Source organism: Sphaeramia orbicularis, chromosome 19, assembly GCF_902148855.1.
Source record: "Sphaeramia orbicularis chromosome 19, fSphaOr1.1, whole genome shotgun sequence".
NCBI lineage: Eukaryota > Metazoa > Chordata > Actinopteri > Kurtiformes > Apogonidae > Sphaeramia > Sphaeramia orbicularis.
Window position 1 is genome coordinate 24,388,467 of NC_043975.1, and position 16,391 is coordinate 24,404,857.

Genomic DNA, 16,391 nt, shown 5'->3' on the forward strand with positions numbered 1-16,391 from the left:
GTTAATGAAATATTTTACTGAAAAAGTCACTTTTTCTTTGGTTTTCTCTGATTTTGATAAAATAGCCCTCAACTGTAATCTGAGCATTTATGAACATCTAAATAATCAATAAATTCAATATGGGAAAATACCTGATGCACACTTAAAAAGACACAAAATACAGAGGATAATACTGAAAACAAATGGCGATAAATTACTCAAGAAAGATTAGATATAAAGAAACTTTCATTTGGGAAATGACATAAAAGTAGTGCAGGGTCTTCATGGGTTAAAGTGCTCAGCAGTTTGTGACAGGAACAGAAATACACAGTCACGGAAAAAATTATTAGATCATCAAAAGTAATCAAAAACAGTGATTATGCAATCAAGTACTAACTCCTGTGTGTATCATGTGACTAAAATAGACAGAAAAGAAAACATGGAATGCCTTAAAGCACTGTTTTTGGCAGTACAATGCCATAGATAGTGATGTAAGAACTTAAACGATTTTGGTTATTATCAAGAAAACATGGAAAATAGATAGATATCAGCTCTTAAATTAAATTCTTATGAGCTATTTTTGTTGCTATCATTATATTTGTGTACCTTTAATTGTACCAGACATTAAAATGAACAAGATATTGAAGAAAACAAGGGTGGTCTAATAATTCTTTCAGCGACTGTATAATCTGTTGTCTGAAAAAGATTTTCAGACAGAAGGACATAGAATCCTCAGAGAGCCTCGAAGGCGGTTCAGATTGAACTTGACTGACCAAACATGATATGGCATTTTCCCATCTGAGCCCACAGCACTGTGGAACCTCCTGCTTGAGCAGTCAAGGCTGACAAATCCAAAAGTCCTTAGATTTATTTTACACAGAGTCCCTGATGTTTTATTACAGTATATATATTTTATTAACAGTTCAGATTTCCAACTGTCCTACTCTGGTCTTATCTGGGGCTTTAAATCAGGGTGTTTTGTTTGCATCTTCAAATCTTCCTGGTTATGAAGCTGCTAAATTACTCACCTCAGCTTGATGCTATTTCCAGTAAAGCATCATTTTGCTAAACTGTACAAATCCAAACTTGGTATCTGCTCCTCCTTTTTTAATCATAGCATCTTTTGTCAGAATTTTTACTGTGTCCTGTCTCCTTGCGTCCACACTGCAGGTTTTTTGGGGCATCTGTCTACTCTGGTAGAAAAACTCCTCATTCCTGAAGGACTCTGCCTTCATGACTCAGCCACAAAAGCACAGCAGCTATTGTTAACACTGAGCGCTTCTGACACTGTTAACTTTCTTTTCTATTAGTCTTCCTCCTTTAGTTGTGGTGACACAGAGGTGTGTCATGATATTTTCATACAGCAGGAGTAGGGAAGTGGGAGTAACTCGTCGACAGCACTATGGCATGAGAAAACCCGAGCTCTGTAAAACATTAAATATGATACAGGTTCAAGAAAGTGACAGTGGGATAACTGTCAAGGACACCACTTGATATAGTGACCTAATAATAGCTGCGCTGCCTTGACCTCTGTCCCAACATGATGTTCAGTCCCTTCTGTGCAGATATTTATAACCTCCTCCCTGCACTCCACTTGCATACCACACCCGCATCTCTGAGAAGATCAGGATGAGCTGGATGTTTCTCTGTTGTCAACTAATTAAGGAATTAAATTAAACACATGAACCAAAACAATAAATGAGGAAATGCATTACATGATTCTCAGGCTTCCGATTAAGCTCCTGATTAAGATGTTTTGATAATCTGGCAGTATCTTTGGCACAGTGCAAAATGAACATCAAAGCACCCAAAATTCTTTCATGTCTGAAAAAAGCTGTAATCAATTGTTGCTCCTATTATGTAATCCTGTAGACATAGTTAGCAGACAGATTGTAGCCATACAATGTCAAAGCTGTGATCCAGACAAATGCCTCATGGTGGTGGTTCAGCACCCTGAAATGACTGAGCAAATACGTTAACAGCAGACAGACAAGTGTTGAATTTTAATACGGTGGCGGGTGTCATTTTGCAGTCCTGTGCAGTGGTCCGTAAGGGTTTTGGATGCGCATGGGCACACATGCATACACAGTAAAGCACTTCTTTAGACCTCAGTGTGTTTGTGGGTGTATCTCACAGAGAAATGTTTGCTCAGCGCTCTCTACCTTCGGCATTCGCAGAAAGCAGTGAGGTGGTATATGTAACCCACTGCTCTGTTTTGTAAGCAAATCATTATCATTGCTATTAATAGCACACTGCGGGTTTCTCTGTTCCACACTATAGCCTTTTTTTCCAGAAGGTACTGCTAAATATCCATATAAAATAATAAATAAACACTACCAGATAAACCCTATGTACGCAACACTTCTCTGACTTCAGGTTGGTAGGATAGTAAAAGTAACTTCAGGTGTATAGGAGCGTCCATGCACTGTGAGTCCTACTACAGGACCCTACTGACAGAGATAAACAACACGTAAAAAGCATTAACTGTGTATTGGAGCCACTTAACCACTAACACTTCAAACACGAGAATAAAATATTGATATATACATTTCTGAAAACTACACATAAGTATTTTTAATAATAAGATCTGATATTTTTTTCCCTCAGTACAATGTGCAGGAAGTAGTGGGAGTGGATGCTGGAGAAGTAAACAAAAACCAGGACTTTAACACCAGAGACTCAGGTTTTTCATCAAATGTTAGTGTGGATCTTTCTCTAATCTTAACCAAGTGTTGTTAGTGTGTAAACCTAACCAGTACCTCAAGATCATAATTATCCAAGCCAGGGTTTTGACATTTTTTCACACTTGAACACTGCGGTTGGTGTCGTATAGCTTTGGATTCCAAATAAATTTTCCTACCATCAAAGAAAAAAAAAAAAAAAAAAAAAAAAAAAAAAAGCAGTGTATTGGTACACAACTATTTACTTCACTTGTTTCCTGATCCACATAAAAATGACTCCATCCATCCATCCATCCATCCATCAAATAAATTCAATTATCTTAAATATTAATCAAATAATAACAATAATAAAAAAATAATGAAAAATGTGGTTATATAAACACTAAAATATGGCTCTGACAGAATCATTAAATAGCTACACATTAATGGAATTTCTGAGAGATGCACTTATGACAGTTATAGTGTAGTATTGATATGAAATGCACTGTCATTCACAGTATACATATATAGAACTGTGATATGAAAACACATGTTTTGTTCAGAAACATCAAGATTACATGTATCTGTGGCGTGCAGAAGCATATCTTTTCTGTTTGATGAGTTGCAATAAAGCAGCATCTTAACAATAAATTTATTCATAATGCAAACATTGTTGGCCAGAAGGCAATACAATAAATGTAAATCCAGTTTCCTGTTTAATTTTGTAAAGAAGGAACATTTAAAACAACCATTTTTATTTCATTTTGAATGAAAATGTATGTGTTGCTATGCCCTGTATCCTATATTAACATAATATTTAACTATGTTGTAGACATAGCAGTAAACAAATGTAGTATGATAACAGTTCACAAAATGAATGAAAATATGAAATGCCAGAGAATAAGGCACATAATCAAAATCTAATCTTCTGAAAAATAGCAGTCAGCTGATGAACACACTCATTGTCAGTTATGGTAAAGTTGTGAGTTTCAAACCCCAAAAGGACAATGGCCCTTTGTTGGCAAAAGCAATTATTTTCCTTTTCTTGATTTTACCACTTATAATTGGGCTGATCTTTATTTTAATGTGCCTCACAGTATCTCTTTGTTTCTTCTTCTTCTTCTTCTTTTTTTTTTTTACATGTAAACCTCAGGCAGACTTACAGAAAAAAGGGGGATTAAAATTGCATCCATAATTGCTATGAATGGTATAGACTCAGCTGTATTTCTTGAGCAGAGGTTATTCTTTCGGCTTTTCTGAAAGCTTTCAGAACAATTTCTAATTGCAGGTAGTTTGCAGGGAGAGACACTGAGAGCTGGCTGGCTTTAGAGTGCTTGGCTGGAATGAGATCAAGAACACAAGAGAATGACTTCATCTTGCTAATGGCGACACTGATTTTGTCTTCTCTCTACATAATAAAACAGGTAATTGTAGATGGAGGCTTGTGGACAGGGGGATCCCAGGGACTTGTTACAGAGTTCGCAATACTGCCTCTCATGGTAAGTGTTGTTTTTATTTTTTGTGCATATAAAATTAAGCACTGTCTACACAGGTGCTAAGTGCTACTTTACTGCACTGACTAAGAATTCTGTTAGTTGTGTAGAAATGAAGTGTTACCTGACTGACTAGAGATGATGGCACAATGCAACATACTCCAAATACTTTTCAACAGCTCCAGTATGCAGCTCATAATTAGATTCCTTTTGTAACCTTTTGCTCTGAGAAACAAAGAGAGGGGTTTTAAAGGACAGCGGTGTTGTCAATGCTTAATTTATAGCTAAAGTGTCATGCAAAGAACAGACTCTGCCCACCTGACAAAAGGGTCTCTCTCAGTGGGCCACTTTAGTAATCAGCACCCCTGCAGCTTTATCAAAAGTACAGAAACCTTTTTGTCATGAAAATGTTGAATTAAGTGACTTTACTTGGCTAATTTTTATTAAAATATGTGCAAAATCATTGAATACAGGTCCAGTTAGGTTACATCACATGCTATATACTGTATGTCAGGTTATCTGATGCCAAAAAATCAATCAGGGAATCTTCTAAAGGAGGCTGGTCTGTCACATCTACTGTATTTCATAAAAGGCTTACAAGCATTTTGTCTGACACATGCTGAAAGGAGTGCAAAGGAGGGAAACTGAGCAATTATATAAATCAATATCACCCTGAACCACTGCAAAGCCTCGTGATGTTTTATTTGGCCGATTGGCCTCACCAGTTGAGGAGCCAGCAAGTCAAAGCCAGGTTTAACTGACTTTATGTATGAATAAAAATGAGATCATGAGTACTGACATAAACTACAAGATGCTTGAACAAGTCAGGAGGAAGTAGAGATGAGAAAACACTGACAAAGCAAACAGCGTCAGCCAACTACATCACTAGTCTAATCACAGATCCTGTGGTTACATATTTGTGATTGCTCTACATCTTTCTTGCTGCATCTATATTTGTCTTTGCCTGTCATCGCTATCTTTGAACTGTCTAAGAATAACAACTTCTTGTTAATCATCTCTTGGCACAAAGTGTTCACACAGGAAACAAGAAAAAAAAATCATTGAGTATCTCTGTATTATTGCGGATGCCACAAAATGTCATTACCACACAAAACCTAACTCCCCCTGCCCCTTCAGGATTCAAAGCACGATTAGTCCTAAGCCCATGAAAATACTCTCCAACTATGATCACAATTGAACATGGTGATGAAGTTCTCTCTGAAACCAAACTTATTAGGGAGGCAGCATCATTGGCCGATACATCTTAAATGACAGCTGACAAGGTAAGCTCATCAAAGAACTCTCCAGGTGGTGATTCTAAGTGGTGTGAAAACCGGCTGTGGGCGCCTCATCAAAAAGCATTCACCTGAGACCAGCAACAGCAGCTGCTGATGAGGTGCTTGTGTTTTTCTGGCAGACAATGTTATTGAGACATTTTGTTCCGTTAACACACCAGCTAGAAGTCCCCAGGGATGAAGCAGGGGAGGCAGGCAGCCTGCAGAACAGGAACTGGAGGGAGGAACCACATCCCACCACATGATAAGGTGATTCTGGTATACAACAACAAGTTGCTGCTGATTGGATGGTGGAGGGGATCAACTACTCCCCAAAAACTTCAACCTGTAAGTGTATGCTACATATGACGTTCGGCTCTGGAGGAAAATGTGAGACACACAAAAACAAGTACAAGTACCATTAACCGCCCACAGTTTGTGCTTAGACACACATTCACACACACACACACACACACTCACACACACACACACACCCATATATACACACTAAAAAACAATTGAATGCTCACCCACGCTGACGCATGAAACAGACCAGCTCACCTCAAAAAAAAAACAAAAAAAAAAAAACACTTACATTATCGCACTCTGGTTGATTCACTGGTCCTCAAGCCTACATTGTCATTAAAGTAGAGCCCTTTGGCAAATGCATCATTTCATGGAAAGAAATCACTTTCCTGTACTCCTCCCATTAGGCCCATGCCTGTACAAACGTCACTCGCACCAGTGGTCGACACAGCCACTCCAGCGGTGAGATCAGATGGACTTGGATGGAGCTTTGGCCAAGTAAAGGTGGAGCAGCAGGTGAAAATGAGGGGGGGCAGGGGTTGGTGGTGGTGGGGTTACAGATGAAGGAATGAAACAAGCAAAGAGGGTGTGGCAGGGCTCACCATTCTCAAACCAGATCTCGCATTCCTGAAGGCTGGGGTACGGCACCAGCTCCCCTCCTTCCCCCTCCAACGACACGAGCAGTCCTTCCTCCCTGAGCGAGGACCAGTTCATCAAAAAGAAAAAGAAACAAGAAAAGAAACAAGGGGGGAAAAAAGGCTGCAATCACGCAGAGGAGGAGAGGTGTGGAGGAATAGAAGCTCTCCCTCTGTCTTCACTGACGCTTTCTTTTACAAGAAATCTCCACAGGTTTGACTGTTGGTGCTGCCCGCTCAATTCAGTCGCAGTAAATGATACAGAGCCAGGCAGATATGGCAGTGACGGGAAGAGCAAGAGGAGGAGGAGGAGGAGGAAGAGGTGGAGGGGTGGGAGAGAGAGTGAAAGAGGGAGAGAGAGAGAGAGGAATGGGAAGGAGGAAGGAAGAACGCAGCAGTCACTGTGTCACTGGGGAAAGAGGGGGACACAGAGGTGACACTTCTCTGATGGCAACGCGTACCGAAGCCTGACAGGTGACCGAAACCTTCGCCGCCGCAAAAGAGGCAAAAAACAAACACCGCATGGACCTTTTCCCCTACGAGGAAGCCAGCGAGCACAGATACAAGTGAGCTCCTCATTCGCCTCCGTGACTGCATTAGCGCTTAGCGTGTTATGTATAGATGTGAGAGGCGAGCTCTCTCTACAGGAACAGGAGCCCAGGTCTCCAACAGATGAATGGTGCAGTGCTGCTGTTGTCATGGCAACCGCAGAGCAAAAGGAGGGGGAGGAGAAGGGTGGGTATTGAGGGAGGAAAGAAAATGGCATAAAAAAAGAGGGAGGGAGGAAGGGAGGGAGGGTATTATTAAAGGGACACAGTTTTGCTGTTCATGGATGAAGCTTTAGGGACACATCAGATCACAAGAGGTGAAAAAAGAGGAGAGGTATTATTACATGGAAACATGGTTTCAATAAAAGCTACTCCATTTTTCTCTTGGGCCATGCCTGTCTGTCCTTGTTTTACCCTTGAAAATGTATTTGTACAGCTGCAGCCATGTTTTATGGGTATTTAGGGGTTCAATCCCTCTGGGCAGCGTTTATTGTGTACTGTTTTTGTTCATATCCATAAGGTTTAGAGCCTGCTGTTCTTCAGAGTGTTTTTTTTTTTTTTTTTTTTATTAATCTCCTACAGTCACACTTATTTCCCCAGAGTGACATCTCCAACCACCGTTTGCAGCAGGTTGCCAACAAGCTTTAAATATGTATTACAGCTACAGGTCAAAGTTTTTGAGGTGCTTTCTACCTGTGGTACCCGTCCTCTATGAAACCTCTCACCGAACCCTTCCCGATATAAAAAACTGCCTCTGGGCAATGCATGCACACAGTGAGTTCTTAAGTGGAAGGTTTGTCTGCATTTGTATGTGGTCTGTATCATCATCGTCATTTCTTGTCAACAACATACAGGATAATCTGTGAAATGACACACTGGGGTGGTTGATCACATACCTGGTTTTTAATGTAAGACACTATTGTTATGATAATGAACATGGATAGGTAGCTGCATAAGTAAGTATGTGAGAAGCATCAGGAAGCATTAAAGCTGTTCTATGGTGTATAGGTATAAGCATCATCATTCAGTGGAGGTATGATGATCCCATGGTGCGTTTCGAATTTTAATCACAGGCTATAAAAACGAAGTGGACGTAGCTACTGAGATATCACCCACTAATTGGAGGAACTCTGTTTAGAAGCCTCAGATTTGCATTTTCGCAGTTGCTGCTTCATTTTTTGACAGAAGAACTCATATGTGGACAAGAGGGAAAAGCTGGAGAAGAATGAGGCGTGATATGAGGGGATTCTTGATCCTTCTGGTTGTGTCCAATGGGATCCCACTTCACAAAAAAAAACAACAGCTGCATAACAATCTATGACGAGAGGCAAGTTATCTTTTTATCCTGTTTGAGTTATGGGATCATTTACACATGATACTTGGCAATTGAAATGACATGAAGACTGCAAACATACAGTGGTAAAAAAAAGTTTTTGGACACACTATACATTTATGATATATTGCATAAAGAATCACACTAAAGTCACTGAACTCTGCCAAGTATTGTTCTGTTCTCCAAACCCACATGCTCCCTTCTGCACATAATAATAATAGTAATAATAATAATAATAATAATAATAATAATAATAATAATAATGGATTAGATTTATATAGTGTTTTTCTATAAAAGAAAAGCGCTCAAAGAGGATCCATTATTCATTCGGTCTCACATTCACACTATGGTGGTGGTAAACTACATTTATATCCACAGCTTCCCTGGGGCAGACTGATGGAAGTGTGGCTGCCAGTTCGTGACTACGGCCCCTCCCACCACCACTGAACATTCATACACACCAGTGTGAGTAGCAACACCAGAGGCAAGGAGGGTGAAGTGTCTTGCCCAAGGACACAACAGCACATAGACAGAGCGAACCGCCAACCCTTTGGTTATTAGATGACTCGCTCTACCATCTGAGCCATGGCCGCCTCCCTTCTGCACATGCTCTGTTCCATCAAGATCAAAACTGGATCAGCAAGATGATTTTAGTTCTGTTATTTTTTCTTGTTAACAATTAATTTAAAAAAATAAATAAATAATTTGCATATGTTTTTGTCTGTCTGATACAGCTACACCCTTGGAAACACAAGAAGATTTTTCTGCAAATATTTCTTGATAATACTTGAGATTGTGTAAAATTTTAAAGGTGTCCAAAAACTCTTGGCTACTACTGTACAGAAATACAAAGACTACACATCTGAAATCTGCAGAGGTGACATTGTCCAAACTGCTTCTCTCCATGATCTGTTCAGACTCTTATGAAGTCTCAGCTGCTTTAACCTGACCAGACTATACTGATTTTCACCTTTTTTAATATTTTGTCACCTCACACTCAAAAAATAAGTAAAATGTGCCATGCCAGCAGTAGTTTTGTGTGTCACATGTGAGGAAACATGCAGTCCATTGAGCAGTCCATAAACTGTGAGTTTCTTGGCTTGTAAAATTATCTTGTAAATTATTTTTTTTAACTGTGATACAAATCAAACACGATCATAGAATTACTCGTCTCTCACCATTGACCACCGTTAATTTTTTTCCAAAGGGGCAGGACTTCAGATCTCTATTAGGAAATTCGCCAAGATAATACTACAGCTAGTAGCAAGGAAAAATTAAGTTTCACAAATAATTTCAACTATTTGGTAAATGCTAATATATAAAGTTGTATTTGTTAACATCAACATCAACTTCATGTCAATGCTGTAAATTTCAAGTTAGCTATCTTATAGGCTAGCTAAGAGAAATACTGTCCAATAATGGATTGATGCTAATTTTAGCTAATGTACCCAAGTTCAGAACGTCTTTTGATGGTCTACACACAACTACAAGAACTGTCAGAGAAAAATGACTTCTTCAAAAAACAGAAACTCTGAAAGTCAGGCTCAGCAGGTGAGCAAGCATCGGAATGAATTTCAAGCTGTGGTTGTTTCCTTTTCATTTTAATGACAGGCTGTTATGTCTTCAGTTTAGTAAACAATGAGCAAAGCATTCAAATTATCTTTTAACAACTACATACAGCTCTTGACAGCTCTAAACTCTAAAATAAGCCATAATCTCCATTCCCACTGGCACTAAACAAAGCTCACTTGATATAATCTGGTGTTTTATCATTCTAGCCATGCCCAGTTTATCTTTCATGTTATCGGGATGTGAGATTCACTGCAGACAAACATTACTGGTACTGAAGCTTTCATCAGAAAATAATTTTGCGATTGAAGTTGGTCTGGGCTAAAAGTCTTAGCCTCATCTCCTTTCTTGTTAAACCAATACACTTGTGCCTTATTTAATTAGCTGCATACATCAATAGCTCTTCATCTTCTGTGAGATGAGAATAACTCAAACTTCTGACTGAAGAATCTGAAAGCAGTTCTTGTGATATACTATTTAAAGCCCATTTTAAAAGCTCTCATAGCTATTACTCTTCAAAGAATATTCAACAAATTCTGCATTGCAGAATTTACAACTCCTTATATTGATTTTTATCATCTTACTTTAATTTCAGAGCAATTGATTTTTTTTTCTTCATTCTTCATGTCTTTTTCAATCACACATTAATGGGCCTTTTCTCAGTTGAGTTTAATCAATAAATTGATTCAACACTAACACAATGCTTACATTATTTTTAACTGTAAAAATTTTCACGGAAAAAAATAACAGATAAAGGAAGATAAAGGAAAAATAATATTGCGCGACCTTTTACAGGACTGTTCATAAATCATTTTCTATTGAACATCACAGGTAAATCTCATGCAAAAGAAAAGTTATGGTGCTGACTGGTAGTGTATCGTACATGTCCAAACACAGGTAACATATTATGAAATATATTCTAATATTAACACACTGTATTTCCTTATATACTCATGTTTTCCAGTGTTATATAACAAATGGGTACCTAAGCTGGTCTTGCAGTAGTCAAACAGAATTCTTTCACTATTGTGCACCTGCTCCCAGACACAGAATGTTAACAACGTAACAACCACTGTTTGCACATTATGAAGAGGAAGCCTGGTTTTTCATTATTTAAACAACCAGACTATGAGGCTGATGACTAAAATACACAAGAATTTCTCCAGCACGTCACAGACTGAATTTAGATCCAAAGTGTTTTTTTTTTTTTTTTATTATAACCACGCTCCTGAGGGCATCATACTTCCATTTCAATTACTCCTTTCCGCACTTAACCTTCACTCTTTATTTTTTACCTCTGACAGTAGAGCTGAAAATGTCACATTTTCTTTTAGCGGAACAAATGATTTGGTGGGTCGGTACTGACTACGACGGCTGAGGCGAGAAGTAATGACAATAATTGAAGAACGATTTTCTCAAGGTGCGATGCTGAGTAAGAAGGCGTGGAGATTGAGATGTCCCAAATGTCAGTGTTCATTTCAAAAATTCACAGAGGACACCAGATGGAATATAAAATGCAAGGCTGCCTAAGTAGGCGTGGAGAGAGAGTGAGATTGAGATGTCCCAAATGTCAACCTTCATTTCAAAAATACACTGAAGGGACAAGAGGTAAAATTCATGAAGTGCTGCATCTCTTTTTTTACTTTCCTGATCTGCACTGTTTAACACATTACACAGAACTCCAATAATTCATGATTTATTTTCCTATAATCTGAAATTATTTAGCTGCACAATCTTGCATCCAACTACTACTCTTCTCCTATTTTTTCTCAAAACCTTTGATAATCCCTCAAGAATCTGCCTGAACATGACTGAGAATTTTTGTTGTTATTGCAGTGGACTGTATTTGCGCAAGTAACATCCCATAAGTGTTTCTCTTCTCTGTCGGCTATTTATGCAGTAAAATAAAATCAAATACCACCAAACAACAAAGCAGACCCAGATATTCAACATTCAACACGAGCAGCTCATTTAGCAGAGCTTATGTGTTTTAATTTGGATCCTTTAAGACCACCCACACAATGAGCTGCAGAAACCTGACTAAGCAGTTCTGCTCACTATTTGCCTTGTTAATCCCGACCATCCACAGCACTGGTGCGCGTATCTATGTCTACATCGTGTGATCATTTAGAAGGGAGCTCACTGTAGCGCTCTGACACTTATTCACATGATACTCAAGCACCTGAAAGACAATGGATTTTAGATATGCACATATTACTGTGATAATTACAGGCAGAGTGGGAGAAAAATTAGGTGGCATAATTAAATCAAGCCTATTCTCAGGTTTTAAGGACAAATGCAATTTTCCACCTTTGTGTGGCAATCCATGGGGAGGCAGTAATTGTATTGATTGCTGCCATTAATTAGGGGAAAGCTGTGTAATCTGGGTAGAGATGTTGAAATAATTCCTTTAAATGTTTCAGAGTGGAGCAGGGCCAATCAATCAACTAAGGTGACGTCTCTTGGCAAGCCTGACACTTGAGTGAGGTGTTTATTAAGGAACAAATAAGCAATCAGTGATTACAACTCATAACAATCAGCCACTAAGATACCACCATGAGAATGAGCAATCATTGCCACTCGTAGCTTTAGACAACAGCCTACTAAAAATAGACACAAAATGCAGGGAGATGAAGGAATGTTGTGCGCTTGAAACAAACCCTGGCGGGGCAAAAAAGACAGAAAGAAAAAAAAAATAACATCATGACTTGTTCCAAAAATTGTTCTACAAAATGAACCTTTCCTTTGAGGAATCTGACATGGTTATGATGGTTAAAGACACTGTTTTCCAAGCAGACAACTCAATTCAAGCCATATTCTGTTGAAGTCCTTTAGAAAGACATAGAAACCCTCGCCTGACCATGTTCTCTGACCTGCCTGAAGCAGAGGATTATCAGAGGTTTCCCTTGGAAGTTTAATAAACTATCACATGCTACTTCGGCTGGATTAAAGATGGACTTTGTATATATGAACAAACTTCCTGCTACATTATTTTAGCCTCAACTCTCTCAGAAAATGACCATACGTAACAAAACGGTCAGAAATATCAGGCTTTTCCCTTTGTTTGTAGGAGATTATGAGGGCTTTTTTGTTGTTGTTTGACTGAAACACGTTTGCAGAATTTTGGATATACATTATTAAAATATCACCATGAAATGTCAAAATTTCAGAAATAAGATATTACCTTCACCTTTACTATGCTAAACTGTAACTGCTCACAATACATTTTGTTTTAACCAAATAATGAACATTACACTAAAAATGCATGTAATCACAATCATGAACATGAAGGTAAATTGTATTTTCTTTTGTTCTCCACAAATACAAACTCAACAAGTGGTGCTAGGCACAATACACCCCACCCCTCGCATGTATTGTAGTTTATTTGGCATTGATCCAGCTGATGTCATCATGTCTATGCATGTGCTGATGTCAGAATAGACACAGACAGCACACACAAATTTCACCCATTATAAGCAAATGAGAAAAAAAAAAAAAGATTTAAAAAATTCATTTAAAAAAATTTGAACTTTGACCTACTTTTCTCAAAATGTAATCACATCTATTCTGGGTCACTGGCAATCTATAAACCCAATTTCGTATGAATTCAACAAATAGTTTTGCTGCTAAAGTGTTAACAAAGAAACAAATCAAACCAAAAACAATACCCCTTGCCTCCCCTTCGGGGGGCGGGGTAGTTAATAACAGCACTCTGAAACTTTGGTTTGGTTTAATACAGTAAAAGTTCAAAAAGACATGATTAAATTTACATTCTGTTTATTATGATATAAACCAAACAACAATCTTTTGTGCTTCTGCATCCAAAACTAATACCTATGGGAGTCGAGACATAATTTCTGCTCTCTGGTGGCAAATTCTTTTGGAATTCATATCCAGCCAATCTATCTCCTGTCCACTGAGGAATGTTAAAAAGATAGTGGACCTTTCAATTAGACATTACATTTCACTGCAACAAAGCCAAGGCATTGATTATGTTTGCAGAAAATTGTTTTATGGCCTGTATAACCTTCATAACAGAATATAATTGGATTTGCAGTTGAGTTGAATTGGAGCTTCTGTGAGCCTGGATTGCATATGTTATCTATCATTCGCACACGTTCTAACAACAACAAAAAGCAGTGGAATGAGTACACATAATGGCATCTTATGTGTCCTGCCAGCCTTATAGGTTGACCCCCGAAGCATCTGAAGCCCCCCTGAGAGTCTCAACGTAGGCAGAGGGGATTAAATCAGAAACTCAATGACTCTCTAAAAAGGTCAGCGCTTTCATAGCATCCTCATTCTATCAGAGCCTTGAAGTCGAAAAAAACTCAGAACCTCTCCACCATCATCGTTGTGCTTCCCTAAGGGCAATCAGGGGCTGCATAGGGGGGCAAAAAGAGGCTGTGGTCGGTCAAGGCCACTGGGAGAGTGGGAAGGGATTAAAGAAGTGCAGCCCTTAGACCTGCCGCTGTTGGCTCTCTAATGCACTTGTCTGCCTTCACTTTTCCCCTCCAGCCCACTGCCATCTCTGGCGTTAGAGGGGGTTCTGGTTTGCGTTGCCAGTACACACACAAGCTTGGTACTGTCAAGCTGTGAAGGAAGTAGTGCTGGGCTGAATTAATTAAAGGGTGAGAAATCTGGGGTGGTTGAGACCTAGGCCAATCTGGCACTCCATGCCACTTGAGAGGAGGCACAGGTCTTTGAGGAATTGAATGACAGAGGGCACCTCAGGACATACGACAGCCTGTGTGCATGGTGGAACAGAGCCGGAAGTGCTGATGCAAGACCAGGTCATGCAGGCTGGCAGTTCAGAAGGACCTGACAAATAATGTGGAATCACAAGGATTCTCATATACAGCTCTGGAAAAAATTAAGAGACCACTGCAATTTCCTCTGAAATCAGAATGTCTGCATATATGACAGCCATTCCATTCCTGTGTCTGTTGAATTCCAACACAAACGTACCTTATTCTACTTAATAAACACCTGATGCATGTCTTATTTAAGAAGGAGAAGTATAAAAACTAGTACTGTGGCCATCACTATCATTTTGCAATGGGCAAAAACAGTGCTATTAGTACCACAAAAGTAACTGGAATCAAAAAATAACTATTGAAAACTACTGGACTTCTGCTCTGATGATGTTCCCAAACTCTGAGGACTGTTTTTTTTTTATCAGGACAATGCTCCTGGCTTCATCTAGGTCAATAAAGGTGTAGATGACGGACCACCAGATGAAGACCCTGTCATGGCCTGCCCAATCTGTCGACCTGAACCCACTTTGAAAACTTCTGGAGGAAGATGGATGGTCACAAGACATCGAACATTGCTGAGCTTCTTGAATTTCTATCCCAGGAGCTGCATAAAGTCATCCAACAACAATGGTGGAGAGCCAAGACACGTGAAAGCTGTCAATGAAAATCAGGGTTATTCCACCAAATACTGATGTCTGAACTTTTCCCAAGTTACAGCATTAGTATTGTGTTGTTTAGAAATTAATATGAACTTGTTTTCTTTACATTATATGAGGTCTGCATCTATTTGTTATTTTGACCATGTGTCGTGTTCTGCAAATACATGCTCTAAATAACAATATATTTATCTGGAATTTGGAAGAAATATTGTCAGTAGTTTAGAGAATAAAACAAAAATGTTTTACTTAATTTTACTCAAACACATACCTATAAATGGTAGAACCACAGAAAGTGATAATTTTGCAGTGGTCTCTTATTTTTTTCCAGAGCTGTATATAAGGGAGTCAAATTATCAGACTTGCCCAAACATTAATCCAGCAGAAGATTCTTAAATTATCAAGTTAGCTTTGATTGATCATTTGATCTTAGTTAGAAAAAAACAAAAAACAAAAAAAAAATCTCAGTAATCAACAGAAATTATTGCACAATTAATTATCACTATAACATTTATATTATTTGACCTTTAGTCTAATATTTTCCTTTATTGTATCTCAACTGGGAAGTAAAGGATCCCATCTGTGTAAGTATTTTTATCTTCTTTCTCATGTTGTATTTGAATTAGTCTCTATGATTTCTATAATTGTGCATTTTTTAATGTTTTTTTTTAATTATCTTATTGTGTGTAATATGCAAATACACTAATTTTGAGAGGGATGACCCAATACGGTGACATACAAAAATTCACCACACCGTATTGTCTGAAAAGAAAGATTGCCACGTAGCTTAGCATGGTCGCTCATGCTACTATTACGTAGCCCAGATAAATATGCAACATTAAACCAAGTGTTCATGAGGACTGAAGAAGCTAAATTATCTACATTACTGTATGTTTAACTCAGTGTGAATTTGTCTCTATAGGCTCATCCACTTTACTACAGATGTTATACTAGAAAATAAATTAACATAATGTTTATTAACTCTCCTTGCTGGTGGTTGTGAGATATTCAGAGTCATTATAGTGCTGGTGTTACAGAGCTACTTCCTTTGTGTGTGTACTTTTATGTTTTAGAAGTTTATTATTGCAGTTTCTTTATCGCAGGATAGCACTAACAATGCTATTAATATCATTCTTTCTCATCCCTGGAGCTCAAACCACTTTCCAAGCTGAGCCAAAAAG

General features: G+C 38.5%; 1 protein-coding gene across 10 annotated transcripts in view; it reads right to left on the reverse strand.

Annotated features, from left to right (window-relative positions):
• The window catches only part of tanc2b (tetratricopeptide repeat, ankyrin repeat and coiled-coil containing 2b), a 178,639-nt gene that overhangs the window by 66,580 nt on the left and 95,668 nt on the right, over window positions 1-16,391 (reverse strand). The window contains exon 1 of one of the 10 annotated variants that reach the window (XM_030122663.1): window positions 6,315-6,698. The exons of 8 other annotated variants lie outside the window; for them this stretch is intronic. In XM_030122663.1, the coding sequence (XP_029978523.1) occupies window positions 6,315-6,426 (112 nt within the window). In that variant the 5' untranslated portion in view covers window positions 6,427-6,698. Of the gene's footprint in view, window positions 1-6,314; window positions 6,699-16,391 lie in introns of those variants that run through there. One more of the 10 variants, XM_030122664.1, reaches the window with a different exon arrangement.